The following is a 25,230-nucleotide window of genomic DNA, read 5'->3' as shown; positions in this document are numbered from 1 at the left end:
GGAAAGTTTAGCTGCACGTATCAATCACCTGGGAAGATTTTTTTTTTTTATTGTTCTTATGCCCAACTTCTACCCCCAGAGATTTAAAAAAAATCTCTTCAGGAAAATTCTAATATACAACCAATACTGTTAATATGCAGGAATTTAGATTTGAGTTTGTTAAGCCAATTTGTGTATGCTTAGATAGGTTTGTAATTTGTTGAATTTTACTGGAGAGTTCAGTGCTAAGTAGGGAGCCATTAACATTATGATTAGTTCAGTGGGAAGAGTTTCCATTCATTCTCAGAGATTTTCTTTCCTTTAAGTTAATGACACAGGTGTGTGTGTGTGCATGCACGGGTGTGTGTATGTATGTGGGCAAAATAACCACTGTCTCTCTCTAACTGACCTTGACAGTCTCAGTGGGGATTATAAAAGGGCAATGACCAATTTCAGTGACCTCTAAGATCCAGACAACCAAAATGTTTCACCTTATACTGCATTTGAAAACTTGTATTTCCATGTTTGCAAAGCAAGAACTAAATTAGCTGTTCTAAAAAAAAAACAAACAGAAAAAAAAACACTGAGTTTTAGAGAGTAAGTTTGATTAGAAATTAGGATTCTGTGTCTCTGAAAAGAAAATCTGACTAATGAGAAACAGCATTTTGAAGCGAAACAAGCTCTAGACTAAAGATAAAAGTTCCAGTTCTGTTTTTGTCCCTAATCAATGTGTAACCCACTCCTCAGACCCTCTTGTTCTCTGCTTTCTCAGTCTGATACATAAAGGGGAACAGGTAGAATGTGTGATATCTAATGTCCCTACCAACTCTAACGTATTATGAAAATTATTAGTTTTTCTCTTCAGTCAACAAAGTCGGATACTCCATGCATGCTATCAGCATCATTCAAATCTGGGCTTAAAAATGTTTAGAACAGCATATAACAATGCTCCCCCAGTCTGTATGTTAATTCAGGTATTCATTCATTTCCATATATTTATTGAGCATGTACTGTGTGCCAGACACTGCTCTTGGCACAGGGGACTGCATGTGGACCAGAACAGATCACATCTCTTCTCTCGTGGGGCTAATACTGTTCTATTGAAGAACAAATCAGCCTGTGTTAACATGAAATGTAATTGTCAGAATTCTAAAGTTATTTTTCCCTTCGTCACGACATCTCACATTTGCATTCTAACAGATGTAACAGAGAAGATGGGAATGGAAAGGAAGGATTGAAAACCTGACTAAAATGAAGCTTTTAAAATAATAGTCTTAAAAGGAGAAGCAAATTCTAATAAATCATCCATTCCACTGAAAGATTAAAGGTCATTCATTCCTTACTCCAGTTATTTCCAAATCTTTGTGTTTAAGGCACATTTTTGAAAATTAAAATTTCTGTGGCAGAGTGAGGATTATTCTTCATAGTTACAGAACTATTTATTAAGTTGAAAGCGCTTTAGAAGAGGTCTGCAGAGCACAGTCCTCAGGCCAAATCTGACACTTTGCCTTTCTTTGTAAATAAAGTTTTATTGGAACACACCCATACCAATTCCAATCTTGTAAGTATTGTCTATGGCAACTTTCATCCTAAAATGGCAGGGTTGAATATTTGCAACTTTATATCCCACAAAGCCTAAAACATTTGATATTTACAACCTGGTTCTTTACAGGAAAAATTAGCTAATCCCTACTCATTAGCAGTGAGATTTTGTTTGAATACAACCGTTAACTGCCCTGTATTAGTCCGTTTACACACTGCTATAAAGAACTACCTGAGACTGGGTAATTTATAAGGAAAAGAGGTTTAATTGACTCACAGTTCCGCTTGACTGGGGAAGCCTCAGGAAACGTACAATCATGGCAGAAGGTGAAGAGGAAGCAAGGCACATATTACATGGTGGCAGGAGAGAGAGAGAGCAAGGGAGAAGCTGCCACACACTTTTAAACTATCAGATTTCATGAGAACTCATTACGAGACAGCATTAGGGGAATGGTGCTAAACTATTAGAAACCACTCCCATGATCCAATAACCTCCCACCGGGCCCCACCTTCAACATGTGGGGATTACAATTAGAGAGGAGATTTGGGTGGGGACATAGAACCAAACCATGTCATGCCCTGATGATGTACTCAGACACACTAGAGGGGCATGCTTCCTTTCCTAGAAACAGCTAGACATTATGCTAGGACTCTTCTTCCTTATAGCAACACCAAGCTGGATGACCCACTCATTTATTTTACTGGCAGACATCACTTTAGCAGTATGTAGACAAAACAAATTTTGTACATTAATCAAAATTTTGGCTACTGATTCAGAATGACTGCCGGGCCACAAGAAACATGGCCCTCAGCTGTTCATCTTGTCCTTTACACTAGTGGACTCCCAATATTTCTGTTCACATACCTCTGAAAGGGTTTTGAAAAACGATATGCCCTCATATATTTTTATATTGACATGTAAACATTTTTATATATTTAAGTAGTTACAGATGTAACTTCTATTATTTTATAAAACAAGACGCTTTAATATGAAGTTGTTGTATCTTTTTTCTACATGTATCCAAAGAAATGAAAATGCTATAGCAATTCCATATCACCTTTATCCATGTCGTGGACGCAGTGGGGTGCCACCCTGATAGTCTCTTCACAGTGGATACGATCGGCCTCCAGCAGCCTGGGGTGGGGTATGCTACCTGAGTTTCTCCACAGGAATTGCTTTTGACTGAAGGGACCACCCAGCCCAAGATTATGCTTGCTCCTGAGTAGGAAGCCAACATCAAGCGACTGTCCTGTTGTGGGCACTTAGAGGCCTGGTCCTTCATCTGCATTTGGCAATCCCACCTCAAGAGCTCCCCTTTGATGAGCTGCACCTCTGTGGCAACTACAACTCTATCAATCTTGTATCTTGGCCCATTTCTGCTTTTTCAGTTCTCTACAGTGTTGTTCCCAGGGCATGCCCCAATAAACCTTCTGCACACAAACCTCTAATCCAGAGTGTTTCTGGGTGAACCTGACCTAAGACATCCATTTTCAAAAGTATGTTGCTAAGCTCTACTTTAGTGTTAGAAAAAATCTCACGTTTTTTATTTTCTTAAACTTACATTTCCGTTCCACTTTGCTCACAGATTTTTATGCTACTTCGGTATATTTTTATACTTAAAAGTCTTTTACTTCTCGATCTGTCATAATTATCTGCCATTAAATTATTATGTAACTTAAATTTTAATTTAAAAAATTTCTTGTGACCATAGGACTCTATGTGTTAAATCTCTCCTGGACTGGGCTATCATTGCAATTATTAGTAATACACACTTAATCAAAACAACATTTATACTATAAATTTTGGCAAATATTACACATAAAAAGTAAAAGCAAAAATGCATCTAAGATAGTGATTTCTATTTTTAATTTGTTTGTATGTCTGCGAACGAATATTATTTACCGCTGGAATAACAGTGTTCAACATCAGTTCTATTCCACTTTCTGTTTTATTTTCATAGATATAAAAATATAGTAATTATGCATGTCACATAAATAAGTGGATGGGAATGGAAGTCATTTTGTTATATTGTACAACAATGCTCCTATTTGAACTCCTTCCGATTTGCCAAAATTTACAGGCTGATAATATACCAAAAATATTTCAATGACTTATCAGTTGGCAATTCAATCACGTCTTCATTTAATTTTGTTGTAAACAAAGAATTGAAAACCACCTGATTTGCAGAGAGATTTGTTACCCAGTCATTTCCAGGAAGGAAAGTCCTCCCCTATGCCATATTTCACCTTGTTCCTTTGATTTGTGTATTTCTAGGGGTCATTGTATCACAGTAAACTTGGTAAGTGAATGAAGAGTTGGCCTCTATTGTGAAAAGAAGTGGGGGACTGACAAAAAACATTGACTGCAGGCTAGTTCTCAAGTCCATTTTAAGATAAAGTGCATACGGAGGTTAAGCATCTGCAAACTAGCCTTGCCAGTGAATCCCATGAAAAGCTTCATCTTCCTTGGGAGGTACATTTACACCAGTTTGAAAGTCTCTGTGTCTTATTAGTACCAATCTCCTGAACAACTGTGAGATTTCTCACATAATTTATGGGTCCCTAATATAATATTTAATTATAAGTAGATATTTAATAAAGACCAGGAAACATATGAGAAAGCGGCAAGATTTAGACACCGGCTTCTCTGTCCCAAGAATCTTCTGTGTACTGCATTTTCCCTAATTAAAAATGAGGGTATTTCAACCTTCCAAAATATTGTTGAGTCCCACAGATTATTGAACACCTTGAGCCTTCTGGAGAAAACTACAAAAGGCATGTGCCTTCTCAAATTCCAGCATTTTATCTTACAGATTTAGTTTCAGTTATTTTGAAGAGCTTAGTTTCCCTGTCACAGGGCATGCTATTAGAATAAAGAACAAAAAAGCAAAGGAAAAAAAAAAGGGGTGAGTTTAAGAACAACTTTTAAAGAATTCCAGCTGTATTTATTCCCTGTTCTCTTGTACCTCTTGCTGCTGGCCATGGTGTCAGGGAATTATTTTTTAAATGACATAATCAAATGGTACAGAAAACAGAGAGGAAATATTACCCAAGGTCAGGAGCGGCCTCTTCTGGGCTGTCCTTGAGACTGTTGGAATATTTCACTTAATAGATGAATCTTCCTTAAGGCTTTCTTTTCTTTTCTCAAACAATAATTTTTCCAAAGGCAAGAATTTTGGCAAAATTATTAATCTTAGAAGGATTAAGGAACTCAACTGTACTTTAAATTTACAACACTCTTAGAAAAGGCTTAACTCAAGAAGTACAAGCAGAAAACCTAATTCTACCTACGTTTCCTTTGATTGCCTATTTTTCTTTTGAACTATTTTAATAATCTCCTTTGTTCTTTGATTGACATTAGCTGGAAATATAACTCCCTTCTCACTGATAGAGGACATATTGAGGAAGTTTAATTTTTTTCCCTTCTACAAGTAAACAAAAACAAGTAGATGTTCACATATAATATCTTAGTATCTATTTAAGATACCTCTTCTTAGAAGTAGTGGATATGATAAGAAAAAGTCTAAATTTTGTGTCACATGACCTGAGATTGGCTGATTTTTAGACAAGCCACTTAACTTTATTGAGCTTTTGTTCAGTTACCTATAAAATGGTGATAGGTGATAATAATTTTTCTCCCTGAAATTATCTTATGTGTGTGAAAGACACATATGAGTGTAGACGGTCAGTATAAATACATCATATACTGTACTCAAAAATACAGCCCAGTGAAACTTCTCTGCTCTGTGGAGTTCAAATATTGTAAGGGAAGAACACAGAGATTTTAAAAGTTGAGTCTTATTTACAAAGAACCATTCACATGTATCTGTAAACATATGATTGATTTATGTTTTAATAATGAAGAAACAGGAAACAAACCATTTCAGGGGAACATACAAGTAATTTTATCAACATAGTATTTGCAGAGAAAGAATTCACTTATTCAAAATATAACAATACTGAATTTCACAGTTAAATTCACATGCAGATTGTAAAATTATGTTATGGGATGTTTTGATGGAGTGTGTTAAATGTAAAAGTAATCCAATGCAATACTATTTAGCACATTGTACAAAACTAATTTTTCAATGGGATTAATAAGTTTACTATCTTTCCTATAAGGTGTGATGTATTCAAAGTGCTCTGTAGCATTGAGTTTGAAATCAGGAAACAAATACTGTTAGAGCTCCACAGTAATACAGCTCAGTAATAAATGAACTTGAATATAATGTAGATGAAATCTACTCGTAAAACTTTAAGACAGATGATGGAGATTTATGATGTGCAGTGAGTAATATCCTTGAATAGGGAGTAGGGCAGAGGGACTTCGTGCATGTATCAATACAATCATAATAAAAATAAGTTTAAGATTGACTCCACCACTTTTATATTGAGTGCCATTTACTAGAGAAAGAAAGACAGATAAATCAGAAGACAGGAAAAGACAGAGAGACATAGAGAGGCAAAGAAAGAAAGTTCAAAATGCCTCTGTAGTTGGCTTTCCAACTGAGACTAATCCTCAATACAATCAATAGTCCATGACAGCAGTTTTCGGACATCAGTGTACATCAGTATTACCTGCAGGGCTTGTTAAGCTATGGATTACTGGAACCCACCAAGAGTTTCTAATTTAGTAGGTAGGAGACAAAGGCTGGGAACAATTTCCAGGTGATGCTGATGTGCTGATGCTTCTGATCAAGGGACCAGTCTACTATCTGGTCCAGTGTATTTTTGATCATTGAATGGCTCCATTACACATTAAAATGGAAAATACCTACTATGATAATACGCCTGGTCCCTAGGGACCTTGAGTGTAATGTGGCCAGCATGGATTATACGATGATTTAGAGCAGCGGTTCTCAACCTTGGCTACAGAGAAGAATCAAGTGAAAAGTTAAAAATATATATACTGATGTGTAGATCCATCTAAAACGAATTAAGTCTGAATCTCTGGGGTGGGGAAAAGGGTTGAGTCATTTATAAAAGCGTCCCATGAAAATCTAATGTATATTCTGGCTGGAAAATCACTGCTTAAGGAAATTTTTTTTACCTTCTCATATAGAGAAATGGTAGACATATACATGCGCTCTGGGGCACTTGTATGTCTTCAGGGAAATGAAAACCCCTAGGAGACAGGCTGATACACAACTAGAAAATAATATCAGGGAGTAATTTAGAATGCAATTGTTACTGTTGATTTATAATGAACTGCAAGGTTAGTTCACAGGTTTGAAATAACAGAACTTGGGAAGGTGAGCAGCACACTCATTTAATCCAAGTTTCTTTTCCATTTAATGACATCAACTAAAGAGTCTAGAATGTTGGCATAATGCTGATGTGCTATGCTTACCACTATAATTATTATACTTATTCCACTTAGCTAAATTATTTACTACTTTTATTTAAATTTGAGTGGGCCTATAAATAAGGCCCCAGGGACAAAATGCTGGAAGCTACCATTTTACTAGTCTACCCCAGAAAGCAGAACTACAGAAACACACACAAAAAAACAAAGAGCATTTTGAAATAAGATTTCCACTTTGTTATTCTGGCATAAATTAAAAGAATGAATATTTCTAAGTATAAGTGAATATACATGCCAAGAAATCTTTTGCTGGAAGAACTTAGAGATTTGGAGCAATCTTGAGTTTTGAGTGTACGTGGGAGGAAATTTAGAGCTCATTTTCACAGGCCAATTCATTAAAGCCCCAAACCACAGATTTTTAAATAAAATTCCCCTTTATGAAATTGAGATTGTGGAATTGACTGGGGCTCTGTATTGTAAAATAAAAAGGACTTTAAACAAACCCCTAACATTAGGACTGGGCCTTCCAGTGATCTTTGGTAAAAGTCAAGCATCTGAAAATTATCATTTTTGTTTAAAAATAATGTTAGGTGTGTAGAATGTGTAACAGCCTCACAAGTTTCTCTGTGAGGAACCACTGCTCCTAAGAAGGGTCCTACAGATCTACTTGACCTATTCTCAAGGTGCTTACTGAGCTACTGACCAGGGCTGACAGATTGGGAATCATCTCAGACAAGCGCAATGAGCAACTAAAAAGGAGAGAGAGAAAATCAAGAATCCTGGTGAGATGCTTGCGTGAATCTTTCTCCACTCTTTACATCTTCAGAAGACATCTTTAAATTATCCTGAAAAACAATAAAAAGGATAGTAGTACCAGGATAAAATCACTCACAATAGTAGAAACAGGACTAAGAATGTGAGGGCCTAAAGGAAATAGCAGAATATGCAAAAAATGATTTTAGTCTTTAGTTCGACTCTTCAAGATTTATATATTTAAATATTTTACATATAGAATGTAAAACATTTTATATATGTAAAAACTTTGCGAAACTGCAGAAATGAAAGCATAGGGCCCACTTAAAGGCAAATGACAACAAACAACCTTCATCTCATCCTTTAAAACACTAAGGTGGAAATGAATTGTGAAATATAGTTTGATTCTTTACTTTTGTGGCCTGTCCTCTGTGGCACATTCTCCTCTGTATTTTCTCTTTGGGGGTCCTATCTGGGAGACACAGATCTCACTACTTCAGTGAGCTGCCTTGCAAAGACTGAGTATGACTTGCCACACCGGGAAGAGCAGTGTGTCCCTGTGCATGCTTTGGCCCCTCCTCCATCTTTCCCAGCCCCTTTCCTGACAGACTTAGGGCTAAGTGACACAGAATTGAAGCCTGTGTGTTTATATGTGCACAGACACCAATAAAGGGACAAGCCAGCCCCAAGGGGAGGAGACCCACCGCAGGGCTGCTATTTAGTCCTACAAACACATTACGCTTAAACTCACCGTCTGCCAGCAAGTCTCCTAGACCTGCATGTTGTTGGGGGAAACATCTGCAGTCTCGCTTTCTCCTTGCACCATATGCTGTTGCTTCTCTCGGCTTTCAGTGAAATCAGGCTTCACTGGAAGTGTTGCCATCGCCTGTAGACTCTCCGGACTCAATTCCCTCTCTCCCTCCCGTGATAATCGTAATCGGAATTTTTCAGCTGCTCCCGACTCCTGCCTCCCATCCCCACTCCCAGTGGCTGCCTCCTGGCCCTCTGACCCTCCCTCTTGCTCCTGTCCTAGCCCTGAGGTCTTCCCCTCCAGGGCTCCTGGAGTGCCCACCCCAGCCTCTGTTGTACATGTCACTGTCATCTCCTCTGCTGCTGGCACTTCCTCCCCACTCCGTGCTAATTCCTCTACCACCACCTTCCCTGCAGCTGCTGTTTTTCCTACTAACTCATCCTGTTGGTGCCAGGTTTCTTCCTCAGCAACATCTGAAAAGGAGGAGGCTTTATTTGCTATTGTTTTCTCCTCGGCTGTCTCCGAACCTGCCAACACCTCCCTCTCCTCTGCGGCTGTTTCTGCCGTTTCACCACCTCCGTGTAGAACTTCCACAGCCACAACCCTTCCTCCTCCCATGCCCTCATTCCTTTGTGTGTTTCCTTCTCCTTCCATGTCCCCATCCCCTTCCGAGTTCCTGTCCTGCATCGCTTCTGTCTCCAGAGTGCACTCTTTGTCCTCTTCCTCCTCTGGGTCCTCATCCACCGCTTCCTCCCTGAACTTTTCTGCCATTATGGGATCTTCCTCAGGAACAGCTTCCTGCGTCCTTAGCACGACATCCACTCCTCCTTGCCCTTCAGCCCTCCCCTCCAGTCCTGCGCAGGAGTCGTGATCTTTGGCTGCTAGCTCCTCTGCCTGGCCTGTGGCTGGGATCAGCCCCTCAGGGGCCTGCACCTTTCCTGCTGGCTCAGCTTCAGGAGCTGCTAAGGCCCCCTCTCCATTTTGGCGGTGCCCCTCCTTCAGGGCCCTATTCTCCCTGCTGGACAGCTCTTCTCTGTCTTTGTGCTCTGTGTCTCTGGCTTCGCTCAGTCTTTCCCCTCCTCCTTCTTTCCTCAGAGCTGTTATGTTTTCCAGCCCCTTTTCAAATCCAGGCGTTGCTTCAAATATGGGAACCACTGTCTCTTTTAGTGAATCTTCTCCTAGAAGCCCTGGATTGTCAGACAACTCAGAAGCCTCCACAGGTGCTTCGTTCTCAGCATCAGATCCCATTTCATTTGGGGGAGCTTTTGTCTCTTCCTCAGATCTTACTTCCATCTCTGTTTTCCCTTCTTCCGCTTTAAGTTTTTGCTCTTCTTTAACAGCATCTTCATCCTTGAGTGCATTTGCCCTTGTCACCTCTTCTCTCTGAGAGTCAGTTTTCCTCAGAGATGTTTTCGGCCTCTCAGCTTTCCTTCGCTGTCTTGCTACATCTAATTCCTTGGGTAAAATTTCTTTCCTATCATCTTCCCTATTAGCTTCTGCCTCAGTCACCATCTCTTCCCCTTCCACATCTTCCTTGCAAAGGAAGGCTTCCTTTGCAAGGCTTCCTTCCTCAGGGCTGCCCTCCGAAACCTGCATCCGGCTTGCCTCTGCCTTTCCTGTGAAGGGGCTCAAGCGTGTTTCTGTTCTCATAACCTCTTTTCTCTCTTTGGCTGGTTCCTCTCCCCCAAGAATTGCCTCTTCAGAACCATCCTCTCTCTTTGATGCTGTGTCCTCCATGGGTCCTGTGTCCTCTAGGTCTATGGATGCTTCCTCTTCACTTTCTCCGACATCACTCACAGCCACCCCACCCTCAGCCTCTCCCTCCTCCGATGTCGCTGCCTCTCTCAGGGCTGCTACTTCATGAAGATGCTCCAAGTTCAGGGCTGCTGCTTTATTTGCAAGCACTGCCTTCTCCAAACCCTGTTCCCCTTCAGAAGCTGCTTTGTCTGTCTCAAGCACTGTAAGCATCAAGACTTGCTTTTCAGGAGCCTCATCTTTACTCAGACCCACAGCATCTTTTGCTGCTGCTTGTCCTATGGGGTCTGACCCCCCTTCACCCAGCCTTCTGACCCCTTCTGCTTCTGCTGCTCCCTCTGCCCCCCTTTCTATGCCTGGAGGGATCTCCCTTTTTTCTGTAAACTCTTCTGCCAATTCTGGCTGCTCTGCTGTTGGCTTCCACGCCCTCAAGGGAGCCTCATGAACAGCTCCTGCTTCTCCCCACAGTGCTGCCTCCCCTTTTCCCTGTACTATGTCAGCATCTCTGTGCTGGGGCGCTTCATCTTCCTCCATTGCTTCTTTCTTCTCCAGTGTATGCGTTTTTTGCGCCAATTGCTGGGATTCCTTGTTTGAGTTGATTGCTGCTGTTTCATCCACCACGAAATTCATTGTTGGTGCTATAAAAATAAGGTTAGAAATCAAGATTACTTTAATCCAAGCGAAAAAGGGAGGGGACACTATAATCTTATATCACACTTATTTACAGTGTGAGATATTTATATGTGATATCAAGAGGCCATTGTATTATATATAAAACACTTTCTCCATTGTTTCTAGGATGCTGACTATAACATACACCATGACTTAATAATGGTTTTTCATTATGAAAAGAAATGTCTTCAAATTTAAGGAACACATTGATATTAAAGAAAAGCTGATCATCAGAGATGTTTAAAATAAGCAGCAATAAGCAAAAAAAATCTCATGTCCCCATGTCTTGGAATCACCAAAATCTCCACCTCACTCTTTCTCTTGGCTTCCTCTTTCTCTCTCTCTCTTTCACATACATACAAGCTTCCTTTCTTAGAAATAATAATAAGTGGAAAAAATTATGCAATAAGAAAAATAGTATTTAATCTTCATATAAATTATTATTTTATTTGTCTCTTTTTCTCTCTTTTTTTTTTTTTTCAGGCAGGGTCTCGCTGTGTCACCCAGGCTGGAGGGCAGCAGTGTGAACGTGGCCCACTTCAGCCTTGATTTCCTGGTCTCAAGCAATCTTCCTGCCTCAGCCTCTCAGGTAGCTGGGACCATAGGTGCATGCCACTATGCAAGGTTAATTTTTTTGTTTTGTTTTGTTAGTAGAGACAGGGTCTTTCCATGTTGCCTTGGCTGGTTTCAACCCTTGGATCTCAAACTCCCAAAGTGTTGGGATTACAGGTGTGGGCCACTGCACCTGGCCCTGAACTCATTATTTTCTGTAGCAGCATAATATGTCTGTCTTCTGCCTGTGTTTCTGGTACTCACATGGGCCTTTAGCAACACAATCATTATACAGTGTGAACTGATGATTCTCACTCCCAGATGATAAGCTACTATATCTAGATTTAGTCATCACAAATTGGGCCTTTAGTAAAAAGTCTTACCTTGAGCTACATAGGGAAGTCTTACCTTGAGCTACAAAGCTACAAAGACACCAATTTGCATTACCTCTCACCTGTGTTCAGAAGCTAATTTGCCTTTGACAAGACAGGATCACAAAGCAAGATAGGACTTTGCAGACTGGGACAGTTTTCAGCATAAATAATCTTCTTAGAGTACACGTTTTCACCCATAATTTCCTGGTAAACCTGGGTGCACAAGCTATCATAGTTCATAGTTCAATAAATATAGGTTTGATATGTTTTTTAATGGAACAAAGTGGATTTTTTTACTATTAAATAAAGTTATATATATGTTGCAAGTAAAATAAGTAAAGAAAGGCATATCATGCCAAACACCTAAAGCATTTCAATTTCCCAACTGCAGAATAGCACTTAGGGAGCTAGAAGCTTTGAAAAGGTTCATCTTAATAATTTATATCAATTTAATCTTTTTTTATTAATTAAAAAGTCACTGGACTAGATTTTATAAAATAAGTTATCATACCATGATGTCAAACTCTAACTTAAAAAAAAAACTTATAAAGTAGGCAAGTATGATGCTCCTCATTTGTTTTTTACTTGCTTGCCTTCTTGGCTAGCCATCTTACCCCCAACATCATCACCAACAACCTACCAGAAGCCTGAAGTCCTGATCTTACTCACTTCTTCTCTACTTTATACCCCATCCAAGACTGTCTTACCATTTCATTACCACTTCTAACACAAAACGTGGTTATCGTTTGTTGCATTTCCTCGGTCTCTTGCCAGCTATTATGATAAACCATTTTGAGGTAAAGCAATAATAGCTGATATTTCATTTCCCTTAAAATGTGTTTGGAAGGTAATTTGTGATGTCTCCTTTCAAAGGAGTGAAATAAACATTTCAGGTCTATCAATAGGGCTGAGGTTGACTTTACAGGTCATCCTCTGCTTATCACAGCAGTTATTTCCTAACTTTTACCTAAAAGCTTCCAAAGCAAAATGTAGAATCAAATATTTGTTCACAGAACATATAGCCAATTCACCTGAGAGAATATGGTCCATTTTATTTCATTACAGATTATTACCGGATTTGAAACAAAATTAAACTGAAACAATAGGAAACAATAATGTGTGTCAAGTCTCTTTAATAGTGTATCTGTTGCTATTCAAATTCCTGCATGAAAGTATACTAAAAAGTCAGTTATAAAAACATTTAAAGAAAGTCCTCTGTTTTTCTAATCTGGTTTCTAAATTTATGGATTAATTAAAGAACATTCAGAGAAACAGGAAAATAAAATTGCCTAGCCACCATGTAGTAATATACTATGCCTAAATTCTAGGAGAGAAAGTGCTAATGGCATCCAGCTGAGATGTTATATGAACACACACACACACTATAAGGGTGTCAGACATGACGTTCCTCAAGCAAGGGAGAAAGAGTAATTGAAGCTTTTCTAAGAAATATTAGTATAAAAACATGACTTTTTTTATGGTAACCCCATGGGCTTTTGAAAAATTATTTAATATAAGAGAGCAAGCAATATTCACAAACAATGGCAATTTGATGTAGTGGAATGAGTGTGTACTTGGAAGTCAGACTAACCTGGGTAAAAAACGCCAGCTCTGCCACTTACTAATCATATAAACTGGGAAATAACACCTCTCTAATCTTTCATTTTCTTATCCATGAAATGGGAATAGCAATGCTGTACTCACAGAATCCTTTGACAGTAAATGAGATAATTTATGTAAAATGCTTAGCACAGTGCCTGGCATAAAGAAAGCCCTAATAATCTTCCTTGTGCACACCTTTCATTGCTTACAAATAATTAGATTTTCTTGCTTGAATTCAATTTGATCAATAATAACCAGTATCTCTGCATTGCAGAATAAATATTTGGGAAGGTGCACCTGAGTTCCTCTAGTTGAATGCCCATTATAAAAAATATGTTCTCTAAGATCATGGTGCCTCTGCTGTATAAGTCAGCCCGCTGCACAATCAAGTGTTACCTGGCCCTCTTCATGTTGCCAAGTGAGAAATGGAGCTCAGGGAACCAGCATAAATACAGGTACTCTGGCTACTGCTATTCGCTATGAACAATAAAGTCCTTTTTCTCTGACCCAGGTGTCTTATGTCTTCTGCCATGATCCATAAAACTGTGGCTGGCTAAGTTGTTGCTTGAAAGAAGGGTAAAATCTCAAATGCCTCACAGTGCTTGATGACAATTACTAAAATTGAAGGTGGGATAATGTGACCATATGATGAATAAATGAATATCTTTCCCTGCCCCCATACACATAAATATATTCAAATAAGCACACTTCTTAAAAGTCATTCAATAAATACTAGAAAGCCTAGTGATTTCAAGAACATGGGAAGTTTGACCAGATTTATGAGTCATGGTCTGTTGGATCACTCTAACTGGAACTCTTGCAGATGGAATACTTACCACCAAGAGCCAGGACATAGGCTAATGGCAATGAATCCTTTCCTAGTTAAAAAAAAAAAAAAAAAGAAAAAAAAAGGTCAAATGAATCACTGTGAAATGTACCATGGTTCTCCATCTCTCCAGTTGGGTCAGTTAAGGCAAATTCACCTAGCTGTTCAACTATCTGGGAGGCAGGCTATTGAAAGAAGACTGATCTGAAAATTCCTACCAGTATTGTATAATCTAATGTTCTTTAATTTAATCCTAGACATCAATATATTCAAAAAATAATAATAAATTTATACCTGATGTTAGCTGTAAAGCTCTCCTTAGGGCCTGTCAACTACTTCTGGCCATGCTATTCCTTAGTTGAAAAGAAAAAAAAAAGTGGCAGAAGGAAGAAACAAGAATAGGAAGGGTGGAAACAGGCCGTCTTTTGCAGAGGATTTCTGAAGGTTCTTCCTAGGTAATGATGTGCCCTTACTGCCACTTGTGTCAACCTCCAGCTTCCTCGGTGGCTTCCCACCCTCATCTTCACTGCTGACACCAGACTCAGCATCACAGTGGCAGTGGTAGCCCAATGCCAAGGCTTTTGTTATTATCTGTCCAGCTTATTGGAGGTCACATAAAATATCAAAATGTATAAAAACAGGTCATGGGAACATTGCTGAGCTATTTCACATCATTTAAATAAGTGGGGTCAATTTAAGTGCATTTACATTAAAAGGTAGCCTTGGTTTAAAAATCTCTGAAGCATAAACAACTCCCAAGCTATGATTTCAAAAAGAAAACACAATACACAACAGAAGATCATGAAGTAAAGAAATCCATGCAGAGGAATACTTGCATTAAAAAAAAAGAGAGAGAGCAGCCAGGAGCAGTGACAGATTTGCCAAATGCACATGCAATGAAATGATTGAAAAAAACAGTTTAGTTGCATTTTCCCTTCTAGGAACGTGTGCTATGGCTTTTATGACACCAATCATCACTGCTTTTTTAAATTGCTAAAACTACTAGAGCTGACTACACTATGAGCATTTCATCCATTAGTAGATTTTAGTGATTTGACCCCAATATTCACTCCATGCGGACAGAAGCAAAAAAGCTATTACACGATTCCTATAAATTTGACAGTAAAAGCTATTGTAGAAATTCCTGAATTCCGTTATCTGTAGTTGGTTACCAGCATAGACTTCAGGATCACAGAGACCTAAATTCAAGTCTCATATTACATACTAACCATATCACATTGAGTAAATGCTTTGGCCTAAGCCAACGCCTTGGTTTATCTGTCTGTCAAAAAGAGTTATCTATCCAATGGTTCTTGAGAGGATTAAATGAAATAATATAGAGAGAGCATCTTCATCTTCCACTTATTAGCAAGTGTCTAGGCACTTAATAATAACAGCAATGATGATGATGATGATGATGATGGGCATTTCTAAGTGTCATCACCCAGTGTGGTATGATTCTAGGCCAAAGTGTAAAGCCAATTAAATTTGTCTTTAGTTTCTGACAATTCCCTTTCTACATCCCTTGCTTATCATCTGATTACCCATATCGTGAATTCCATAAATCCCTGACATTACCATTATATCACCTCCTTCTTAACAAAAGTTATTTCAAATAAAACTAGACTTAGATCTGTCTTCTGGGGTAAGAACATAGTATTTCTGAAACTAACTTCTTTCCTTCCCTTTCTTCCTTTCTTTCCTTTTTCCCCCTTTTCTGTCCTTTTTTCCTTCCTTCCTTCCTTCCTTCCTTCCTTCCTTCCTTTCCTTTCCCTTCTTTTTCCCTTCCCTTCCCTTCCTTTTCCTTCCTTCTTTCTTTACCTCCTTCCTTCCTTCCTTCCTTCCTTCCTTCCTTCCTCCTCCCCTGATATTCTGTTACAACGGATATAACGGCTTTACTTTGAGAAAACAGAACTAGAATGCAGTTTCTTGCTTAGTTTAAAGTGAACTGCTAAGGGGTAATTACTTACTGACCCCTCTGTATTTGGAAACGAGTAGTGAAATACCTGCCTTAAATCGGTTTTGGAGGGAAAATTGTGACTTAACAATATTAGGACGACAAACAGAAATGAAAAAGGGGAATAATATAGTTCAAATATATACTCTTTTAAAAATATTTGAACATCAGTTTTCCTCATTCATCCAATATAACAAAAGTTTTTTACAATAAGAGTTTAGAGATTATATCGACTCATGACAATGATGTAATAGTTGGATTTACTATCAAGTTTTCATTTTAGAAACTTGACAAACATAATACATGAGTTAAATATCATCTTACTATAATAATGTGAATACTGTATATCTAGACAGTTCAAATAAGCAATGTTTTAGGTTTTGCATATAAATTTATTTGGCAATTACATGAAGCTTCATTCCATCAGTGCTAAGACATCAAAGCTTTTTCCAAGTAGTCCACAGGGTATAAAAATATAGTCTACAATATTAATAATAAACAATAAGCAATTAGCAGGTACTGAACCAAAAGACTACTATAAGAAGCCAAACAATACTAACATCATCTGAAAATTAAAACTCACTCAGAAATGATAGTGAAGCTTGTAGTCCCTCTGTCTCAGGGATGTTATCACCACTTGCCCACGTCTGCTGGCTTGCCCCTGGAGGATTAGCCTTCGGAAGTAGATGAGAGCCTGTATAGTTAGGTGTTGCCTATTTCAGATTCAGCAAGAATGGGATGCTGGCCTAAGTATCAAGGACTTACTAGGTGTGAAACCAGAAAAGGCTTCACTTGGTCGTTTTTTCTCAGATGTTCTTCTGAAACTGAAACTTAAAAGCAAGAACTTGGCTGGTGTCTAACCTCAACTGTTTTCCACCCATAGTAAAAGAGGACTGTGCATGCTGAGACTCCCATTTCAGCAATGTGACATATCACTTTGTTGCCTCTCTCTATTTAGCCCTTCATCCCCTAAGGCTCCTGTCTTTTACCTATCAATAAAGGTGACCACTGGAGGCAAAGGTGATTGTCAGTTCTCACAGCATTAGTTGCAAAATGGAATTGTCACACACAGAAAATTTCTTAGAAAGTCAGCTTTTTTTTTTTTCACTCAAATGATATAATGATACTTTAAGGTATTTTTTTAAATATCAAAATATTCTTATTTTACAATGTCAGCTTTTTAGTATAAAAACAAATATATTTAAATAATATGTATTGTATTTTCCCTAAATATGGAGACAGTATTTAGATAGATTATCCAAAGCTTGAAAAAACTAAAGGATACAAAGAAGAAAATAATTATCATAGTTTCACTACTCAGAGAAGACTACTAGTTAACATTTTAATAGATTTCCAAGTATTTTTTACTCGATTCTTACTAAAGGTAGCCCTTAATATCCCACTTTATTAATTTAGGAATATATTGTGACTATTTTCCCATATCATTAAATTTAAAAGACTCTTCAATAACACATAAAACATTATAATAAAGTCTTACTAAATTTCGGTTCATCAATGTCTATTGTTAAATATTGAGCTATTTCAATTGTGATTATAAAGCTATTTTAAACACTACTTATAATCATTTTTGCACATATTTCTGACTATTCCCTTAGGACACATTCCTGGAATATGAATTGCTATGAATTTTTAGAAGCTTTTTATACGTATTTCTAAATGTTCTTTTAAAAAGGAGGTATGATGAACAATGTCATCAATAATGACTGAAAGTCCTATGTGCCTGCACTATTTTCACAATTTCCACCAATTCTTTCTTTATTTGATAATTTAGTAATTGAAAAGTGGTGGCAAGGATAGAGCTTTCAATATTAGTAGCAAGCTTTCCTTTTGTGAATTTCCTGCTATACAATGTACATTCTTCTGTTATGACGTTTGCCTTTTCATTGATTTGTAAGAACTCTTTATGTATTACAGACATCAATCATTTTTCCAGCCTTTATTTTAGATTCAGGGGGTACATATGCAGGTTTCCTACATGAGTAAATTACATGTCACTGAGATTTGGTGTGCAAATGATCCCATCACCCATGCAGTGAACATAATACCCAATAAGTAGTTTTTCAATCCACGGCCCCCTTTCACTTTCCCCGCCTGGTAGTCTCCAATGGCTATTGTTGCCATCTTTATGTCCATACAAACATAAATGTTTTGTCATATCCATCTGGCAAATATTTCTTCCAGAGTTTGTTTTCCTGTATAGTCGTATGTTATTTCTGTTTTTGCAAAGAATTTCACATTACTCAGTACTATTTCTTCCAAATTAATGAATTTTTTTCAAATCCCAAACTATTATTGTTAGGATTTGCAGATGTTCTACAACAAATTTTGGATTTAATCTGGCAAAAATTATCATCATCTTTATATTTAGTCTTCTATTCAAATAGTTGGAGTGATTTCCCATTTATCATATTTCTTTTTCATCTGCTTTGTGTGGAATAGCATATTTTTCTTATTAAGCCCATGTATTAGGTTTTTCCTTCTTATACATTTCTTAAAGTCTGATTATGAGTATTTCTCCATTGCGGTTTATTACTTTTGTTGTTGTTGTTATAGTGTGAGTGGGGTGGTTCTTTGAGGCTATAGTGAGAAATTGGTCACCTTACAAATACCACCTGTTGGCACTAATAATTGCAATTAATTAATTATCCAGTGAATTTTTTTCTCTTAGATCCAAGAATTATTTAGAGTACTGCTTTTAAATTTTCAATTTTTCTGGTGAGAGTTAATTATATTTTGTAAATAATTTATAGCTTTATTGCACTGTTATCATTTACTGTGGATTCAACAAATTCTGCTCTGTGCTGCTATAAAAAAGGCATATGGAGAATAATAGTTACATGATAAACCAACCTTCTAAATTATATTAATCATTTTTTCTATGTCCTTATGTATTATGAAAAGGACTGATGTTTATATTTAAATATAAATGAGAGTTATTCATTTTGTATTTTCCACTAAGAGAGTGGATAGCTTCTTGAATGCTCTTAAATCCCATTGGGATGCAGATTTTCCTCAAAAACGTTAAGCTGAAATAGTTTCCAATTCCAATTCAGTGACCAAAGAGCTAGAGGAGAAAGGAAAGGAAGGTGGGGCTTTGAACCCTCTTAGCAGAAATGTAATTCACTGCGTTACTTTTCTGTGGTTGCAAGAGCTTCCAGGCTTGGTTAGACAGCTACTCTAGTCTTGACATTGCCATCTTCTTTGTTAGGGAAGTGCCTCTATGAATTCAGGGGAGAAGACCCTCTACCCACCAGTGTAGCTGACTTTTTGTTGGTGTTGCCTCACAAGCTTTCCTGGGGTGGTGGCAACAGTGGAGAACACTGAACAATTAGAGGCCAGCACACCGGCTTTTTACTTCCTCATGGCTCACCCCTGCTTCCAGCCTCTTCTAATCCTTTAAGTCTAGGATGATTTCTTTTTTAACTTCTATGAGGATGCTCCTCTTTCTCGTGGGAAACAAACACAAGATAGCTCCTGATGTCTTTCTCTAATTTGCCCTCATGTAGCAAATTCCTTGGATTTTGTGACATCTGGATGGTACCTTCCTTAGATACAAAAACACACTTTTTAAACTTTGTAAAACATTTAAACTGCTAGTTTTATACTTTCTTCCTCCTTTAAAATAGAACAGGGAGAAAGAAATCAGGTACCTGAATTCACATTACCAAATGAAGTAAATTTCACAGTGTTTCTAATTAACATTCTCCTTAAAAGTCGATTTATAGCCTTCATATCACTTGCTGCTATGTTAATGTAGAAACTTAGAAACTCACTGCAATAATTCAACTGCTTTTGTGGAAACAAATCAAATAACATATGAAAATTCAGGCCATCACAAGTGGGATGTAAAAGTTGACACTTTACTAGTCAAGATGCAAATTGAAATATTAAATATTTACTAAATAAAAAACATTCTTATGATCATTTTGAAGCATTATTTATGTGGTTTAAATGAATATTTTGGAATTTTTCAGGTATTCTTTACCATAAACTTTGATTTAATAGAAAAACATTTAGAATGATGATGATGAAAGTTGTAATTTTTCAGGCCAAACATAGTTGCAGGGTAGCATTTTCTCTTTTCTGATTTTTTTGTAATTCTGTGCTTATTTTGTTTCTTTCTTTCTCTTTTCTCCCCTGACCCTCCCACAATTTTACACATCCTCTAGGCCATTTTTCTCCTTTAAAACAATGTAAAAGGGGGCAGAACAAAGCCACAGTATTTCTGTCCTGTAGTTGCCTGGTCTCCACGGTAAAGCTTTAGATGTCATTGTCGGCCAGAGCAGATGAAGAGGAAAATATGCAGAGGAATAAGAAGGAAAGTTCAAGAAATCATCCAAGAACTTCAATGTACTGTATATCTTGGGGGCTTCAGGGGTTTTGTTTGTTTGTTTGTTTTTACAGTATAGGAGTCTCCCTTTATCTGCAGGGTATATACATTCCACAACCCTAGCAGATGCTTAAAACAGTAGATAGTATCAAACTCTATATATACTATGCTTTTTCCTATACAAGCCTCTTTATAATAAAGTTTAATTTATAAATTAAGCACATAAGAGATTAACAACAATAACTAATAATAAAATAGAAAATTATAACAATATACTACAATAAAAGGTATGTTGATGTGGTCTCTTTCTCTCTCTCTCTCTCTCTCTCCTTCTCTCTCTCTCTGTCTGTCTTATTGTACTGTACTCACCTATTTTCAGACTGAGGTTAACCATGAGTAACTGAAACTTCAGATAAGCAGGTCAACTGTGCTGCGTATTTTCTAGCCAATAGTGTCTGAGGGGTTTGGGCAGTAGAAAGGTAAGGAGAAGTAGAACCACTAATACATAAAACTTTAATAAATGGTTTATGCCCTGAAACAAAAATACTGGTTATTCTATTTCATGCTTACTTGAACCTTCATTATCGGTTCTTTCTTCCAGGTTCTCAAATGTCAAAACACAAATGCTCTAATTTGGTATATGTTACGTCTTTTACATTCCCTATCGTGTATTCTCAATGACATCTAATTCATTCTCTCTCCTATACTGTTTTAAACAAACCAAATTGATCCCATCTTAAAACATGTTAAGAATCCTGAGAAACTGAATATCAGAAGAGGGTTTTGTCAAGAATTTTCATCTGTATTTTAAGAATGAAAGAATGCCATAAAAACACCATAAAGATATGCCCAACTTATTCCAAGTTCCTGGTGACCTTGAAAAGTATCCCTGTGCTTTCATCATTCTTTGTGTAGCCAGTCGATTATCTTCCCAACAACTCACCATGACAAAATTCATGACTAACATCATCTACCTACACAGTGAAGATGTTCTTCTGTCATCTTTGACATTGATGCATGGCCCACAAAATACCAGGATTAATTACAAACCGAAGACCACAGCTGTCCAAAGACAGTTGCAGAGAATGCTAAAGTTTAGCCTCCATATAGTAGCCAGAATAATCTTTTCGAAACATTCAGATCATGCCATTGTGGTCTCACATCTTCCTAGAGGAAATATTTCCTAACTCAGAATAAATTCCTCCCCATGACCTATGAGCTTCCTCCTCTGACCTCATCTTGTACTACTCTCATTTGTTTACTAGACTCTGTCACACTGGCCTCATTTCCAATTCCTTCATTCAGCAGCTATGCTACCAATTTGGGGCCATTGCACTTGCTGGACCCCTGCTCCCTGTGGTCTTTCTGCAGATGACAGAGTGGCCTCCCCCTGCACTTCATTCATCTCTGTTCAGATGTCCGATCATTTTAGAGGCCATCCCAAAAATACTACCCCTTCCTCAAACCATCACTCTATTATCCCTTTACCCTGCTTAATTTTCCTTCTATTACTTAGCCCAGATACCCCATCTCATGCTTATTTTTCACTTGGCAGGCATATCTCCCTCCTAGAATATAAAATTCATGTGGAAAGGGACTCTTATGTTCACATTGAGAACAGTGTGTGGCATAAAGCAGATCCTCAGCAAATATTTATGGACTGAAGAGGTCTATTAGAACAACCACATGCTTCTACAGGTCAGTCAGAAATTGTATTTAGACCTCAACTCATAACACTTGACTTTCTTGTTCTTTCATCAGGACCATTTTATCCTGCCTGCCTGATGACAAAATTGCATTTCATTTTAGTTATACTATTATTTAAGTTCAAATTGCCTGGTCAAGCACTATGACTTTTCCTGATTCACATACAAAAATAGAAAATGCTTGTTCCCATATGCATTTTACATTATAATTTACATTAAATACACTACTCTTTATTTCATTTATATTTATGATGTATAAATTAAATTAAGTTTACAAATTAATGCACTTGAGTTATTCCACTATTAGAATATATTGCCAAGATTGTGTCACAATGCATGACAGCTTAAGCTGAAAATAACAGAAAAATAAACATTAAAATAACACTATGCCCTGTAATACTGGATTAACACCCAAGAACACTGTCTGATTGCAGCTAGCAATTATAATCTTTTACTTTATCTGCTTCACTGTGTACAGTACATCTTTTATTCAATTCATCTGATTTGTTGATGGACTGGACAAAGTCCAATTAAATATGACATACTATAAAATAGTGAGAAGGAAAATATCATTTTATGCAATCAACCTAAAAGGTATGAAGGCAATGGCTGTACTTTACTCATTTATCCACTGCTATGATCTCAAGTAAAAACAATTCACATTAAATCGTGTTAGCTTAGAGTCTATAAAACATCATTAATTGTATATGATTTTTAGCCCACAGATTTATTTGTAACATAGATTATTCTTTAACATAATAACAGCTTTTATTCTAACTGAAAAATGATTAAATACCATACAAATGTGAGACATGGTCATTTACACATTCTCTCAGCCCTCTTTCATTTCTACCTACAGTTCCAGTCAGGGATCTAAGTACAATATATATGTGTGCATATTTTGTAATTTTATGTGGAATTTTCTTAGAAATTGTTATTCATACAAAAAATTTCAAGAATATTTTTGACTTTTAAATCTATCATTTAAAATATTAACAAATTTATTGAATCATTTCCCTGAGTATTTGTATTTAGAAAACATTAGCCCCCCAACTGTTATAATCTACTCAGCCTCAGGTTTTTGATAGCATTAATCCTTCCATATCATTCTGAATATTATACATGGTCTTTGTTCTGTTTTACCTGTTAATGTCTTATGCTTTATATTCCCTGACTCTATATTTCCTGGCTTTCACAACCCTCAAATTTTGTTCTTTTGTGGAAGATGAACAATAGAACAAAACTATGAGTTCTTACACAGAAGGCAACGTATTTTAAAGAAAATGTGCAGTTATACAATACTGTGGCAATATAAGAATAACAGATAAGGTGAATAAGAAGAAAAGAGAAGTGTGCTTATGTGATAAGACATTCAAGATACAGTGTTAAGTGAAAAAAAGCAAGTCTCAGAACAAAATGTATAGTATGTTTCCATCTACATATACAAATAACATATGTATATGTATCTTTGTAATATAGCAATATATATTAATATATCTGTACCTATCTACCTACCTATAATTTCTGTAATCATGCACACACAAAAAAATTGCTATCCACCGTTATCCCTGGAGAAAAAGAGTAAAGGTTGGGCAAGAAAGACTTTCACTTTCACTTTATTCTTCTCTGTTCTGTAATGTTTAAACATTTAAACCAAATTTTTGTGAGAAAAAAGTTTATGAAAAACCTTAAAATATCTATAACTTTTGAACAAAAATTATACTTATTGAAATTTATCTTAAGAAAATGTTTATAAATTTGAAATAATCTTAGTAATAAGACACTAAAGTACTAATAACAATAGTGAAAGTAAGAAAAAATATAAATGTCCAACTATAAGGAAATGGCTAAATTATGAGAAAACCACAGAATGGCATAACACACAGAGATTAAATATGTTCATAAAGATTAAAGATGTGAAAAATGATCACGGTATAATGTTAAGATATAAAGCAGGATATATTTTACAAAATATGAAAACAAAACTTTGTAAATCCTAAGTTGACAAATAAAGAGCCCGACCAAATGTTAAAAGTGATCTTTTTGTGTGTGATGAACCTATGAGTAATTTTTCAAAATTACTTTTCTCTATTGTCTAAATGTCATTCCATGTGTATTATTTGTTAATAAAAAATTAATAATAGCACATATATTACGGCTTAACAAAGATAAACAGGCCGGGCATGGTGGCTCATGCCTGTAATCCCAGCACTTTGGGAGACCGAGGCGGGTGGATCACGAGGTCAAGAGATCGAGACCATCCTGGCTAACACGGTGAAACCCCATCTCTACTAAAAATACAAAAAATTAGCCAGGCGTGGTGGCGAGCACCTGTAGTCTCAGCTACTCGGGAGGTTAAGGCAGGAGAATTGCTTGAACCTGGGAGGCGGAGGTTGCAGTGAGCCAAGATTGCACCACTGCACTCCAGCCTGGGTGACAGAATGAGACTCCATCTCAAAAAAAAAAAAAAAAAAAAAATTAAAATCAAAGATAAACAGTCCCAAACCTTGCCACCTTGTGTTGAATCCACCTTAATAAAAAGATAACAAAATGTTTTAAAATTATAGATGTTATCAAGTCAAGACCATAGGTTTCCCAATATATTTGAGAAAATTAATAAGCCAATACACTTTTCATTTTACAAACTCAGAGAAAAAAAAAACTACTGTCTTCCAGGTGACATGATCATAGTGCTGCATCTCTGATATTCTACAGCCTAATTATGACCCTCATTATGTATATCCTACTTTACAAAAAGATGTCTACTTACACAAATTCAGGTAAACAATCTGGTTCTCTGAAGTGAAAATTTAAAAAATGAAAATAATGTTAGTGTTTCTATTGACGTTTAACACCTCTACCTTTTTGATTAGCAGCTTGTCAGCTTGTACACATTTTCTAGATGATACCTTATATGTATGAAAATTTCATAATGAAATTCAAGATCAAAGATTTGAATTATTTTATAAAAGAGTTTCAAATATATTTGAGCTAGAATCTTGATTTATATATGACAAAAATCCTTTTGAAGATGTTCAGGGTCTTTGCATTTTTATTCTAGGGCAGAAGTTGATGAACTTTATCTCTAAAGTCCCAGTTTGTAAA

The 25,230-nt window shown here is 36.8% G+C and overlaps 1 protein-coding gene and 1 long non-coding RNA gene across 4 annotated transcripts in view; one reads left to right on the top strand and one right to left on the bottom strand.

Moving 5' to 3' along the window:
• Nucleotides 1-5,344: 5,344 nt before the first annotated feature.
• ERICH3 (glutamate rich 3) overlaps nucleotides 5,345-25,230 on the bottom strand; it is a 105,824-nt gene continuing 85,938 nt past the window's right edge. For all 3 annotated transcript variants that reach the window (XM_003830584.5, XM_057303125.2, XM_057303124.2), the window contains 3 exons: nucleotides 14,122-14,163; nucleotides 8,331-10,723; nucleotides 5,345-7,671 (listed from right to left, as the gene is read on the bottom strand). In XM_003830584.5, coding sequence (XP_003830632.5) covers nucleotides 8,349-10,723; nucleotides 14,122-14,163 — 2,417 coding nt within the window. In that variant the 3' untranslated portion in view covers nucleotides 5,345-7,671; nucleotides 8,331-8,348. The remainder of the gene's footprint in view (nucleotides 7,672-8,330; nucleotides 10,724-14,121; nucleotides 14,164-25,230) is intronic.
• The window catches only part of LOC134729632 (uncharacterized), a 49,204-nt gene continuing 38,145 nt past the window's right edge, over nucleotides 14,172-25,230 (top strand). Inside the window, exon 1 of the long non-coding RNA XR_010110897.1 lies at nucleotides 14,172-14,740. This is a non-coding gene — a long non-coding RNA (uncharacterized LOC134729632). The remainder of the gene's footprint in view (nucleotides 14,741-25,230) is intronic.

The sequence above is a fragment of the Pan paniscus genome, chromosome 1, assembly GCF_029289425.2.
Source record: "Pan paniscus chromosome 1, NHGRI_mPanPan1-v2.0_pri, whole genome shotgun sequence".
NCBI classification, from domain to species: domain Eukaryota; kingdom Metazoa; phylum Chordata; class Mammalia; order Primates; family Hominidae; genus Pan; species Pan paniscus.
Note: the sequence above shows the minus strand (reverse complement) of the source record. Positions and strands in the feature narration are given on the sequence as shown.